This window comes from Trypanosoma rangeli (genome assembly GCF_003719475.1).
Source record: "Trypanosoma rangeli strain AM80 chromosome Unknown Tra_15.4_contig_00158, whole genome shotgun sequence".
NCBI lineage: Eukaryota > Euglenozoa > Kinetoplastea > Trypanosomatida > Trypanosomatidae > Trypanosoma > Trypanosoma rangeli.
Genome location: NW_021705895.1, coordinates 21,334 through 23,141, shown reverse-complemented (window position 1 = coordinate 23,141; position 1,808 = coordinate 21,334). Strand labels below are relative to the sequence as shown.

At 49.6% G+C, this 1,808-nt stretch overlaps 1 protein-coding gene across 1 annotated transcript, besides 2 other annotated features; it reads left to right on the top strand.

The window, feature by feature from the left end:
• Window positions 1-197: 197 nt before the first annotated feature.
• On the top strand, window positions 198-1,148 carry TraAM80_05063 (FKBP-type peptidyl-prolyl cis-trans isomerase; the record flags this gene model as incomplete). The annotated part of the gene is made up of 1 exon (XM_029381958.1): window positions 198-1,148. One exon carries the CDS (start codon window positions 198-200, stop codon window positions 1,146-1,148), a length of 951 nt encoding a protein of 316 aa, XP_029238345.1.
• Window positions 1,149-1,182: 34 nt separating this feature from the next.
• Window positions 1,183-1,249: a sequence feature (A-rich).
• A 491-nt stretch (window positions 1,250-1,740) lies between these two features.
• Window positions 1,741-1,807: a microsatellite.
• Window position 1,808: the final 1 nt, after the last annotated feature.

The window sequence follows — 1,808 nt, the reverse complement described above, 5'->3', positions numbered from 1 at the left end:
CTGTTACCCCCCCCCCCCCCCCTGCGTGCTAATTCTGCTGCCTTTTCTCTTTTTCCCGTCTTTTTCGGTGCGCTGCGGTTTCAACGAGAAAAAGAAGGAAAAGAGAAAGGAAGTAGAAAATAAATATATACAAAAACCCAAAGCTAATAGCGACTATCGTCCGTGTGGCTCCCGTATTGCACGACTGCGTGGTACGCATGTGCTCTAACTCCGCAGAGTGTCGCGACACGGTCAGTTCTGTGACGGGGGGCGGGAGTCTACGAGCCGAGGAGCAGCCGGAGACTGCAACAATGGCACCGCGGGATGCTACGACAGATCCCAAACACGTTGCACCGCCATCTGCTTCTTGGCTCAACGGCCTGACGGAAAGTTACGCGGTGTGGTTTGCCGCGCTTGTATTGCTTCTTGCTGTTGGGAAGTGGAAGTACGACGCATACATGGATTTTATGGACCGTGATTTGTTACAGACGAGGTATACCGAGTATCTGATTGAGCGCTGGTCACGGGAGGGAGACGAGCTTCTTGCAAACGTCTCACTGGATCCCAGCTTTACCCGCTACAAAGAGAGACGCATCTACTTCCGTGCTCTCACGCGAAAGGTGCCGATTCCTGGAACCACGCCCGTGGAGTTTAAGATCAAGATTGGTCTCCCCGAGGTGGATGACGACAATCGTTGGCGTGGCGACGACGACGAGCCAGACGACAAGTGGCGGGAGCTGAGAAGTAAAATGCGGTGCGTTAGTGAAGGGGGGTCATTGCACTTTCATAATGTGGGATTTCTTTCCAACGGTGTCCGTTTTACCTCAACGTATGCCTCTGGAGCGGGTGCGGTAGAGTATAAACTGGATAGATGTGTTTCGTGCCTGCAAAAAATCGTGCCGCTGATGTGCACAGGTGATAAGTGGGCCATAGTATGCCCTCCAGATGAGGCATACGGCGATGCTGGGAAAGAAAGCGTTCCACCGGGCGCTACGACGGTATGGCGTATTAGCATTGAGAGCGTAGATGGCAATAAAGTACGTGGACGGCGCGAGGCTGAAGAACTCCTCACTGCTTCAGTGACGCACACTGATGGGACGCCGCCCATGACGCGGAAGCGACTTTTTGAGAAATCAAAGAATCATTCGTCTGTTTTGGAAATACTTTGAGCTCTTGATCTCTTTTTGTATACCATATGTAGTCTTCTGTATTTGTTTTTGTTTTTGTTTTTTTCTCCTTATAGGTGTTGGTTTATTTGTGTTTGTGTTTTCCGTGTCTTCAGTCCCTACTATATATATATATATACAACAGGCCTCACCCATGGTGGTCCTCTTGCCTCCTTCTCTCTCTCTCGCACGAATAGCGATGCTGGCCCTTTCGCTAGGTTTGACATACATCGCTTATTGTTTTTTTTTCCTCATTGTTCTTGTGTGTTTGTGTGTATATGGGTGGGGTGGTGAACGCAGTGTGTAACTCACAAACTTGCACACGAGTGCCTAAATTACCCTACGTGCACGCTGCCAAAACGGAATCCCCAAGGTGTAGGAACTTTGCAAAAAAGGATTAGCTTTCATTAAAACCTGCCTGGTCCGGGTATCCAAAACAAGCTGTAAAGGCGACGAAGTAGAGTGGAAAAGGGAGAAAGGAAAAGGGGGAGGGGGAGAGTAACAGCAGTTGCCTCACAGGAAGTCAAAAAAAAAAGTGAATAGAAAGTGTCTGTCATTGAGACACCTTTGGGACCTGTCGTCTGCGAGAAGGTTCCACACACACACACACACACACACACACACACACACACACACACACACACACACACACACACACACACG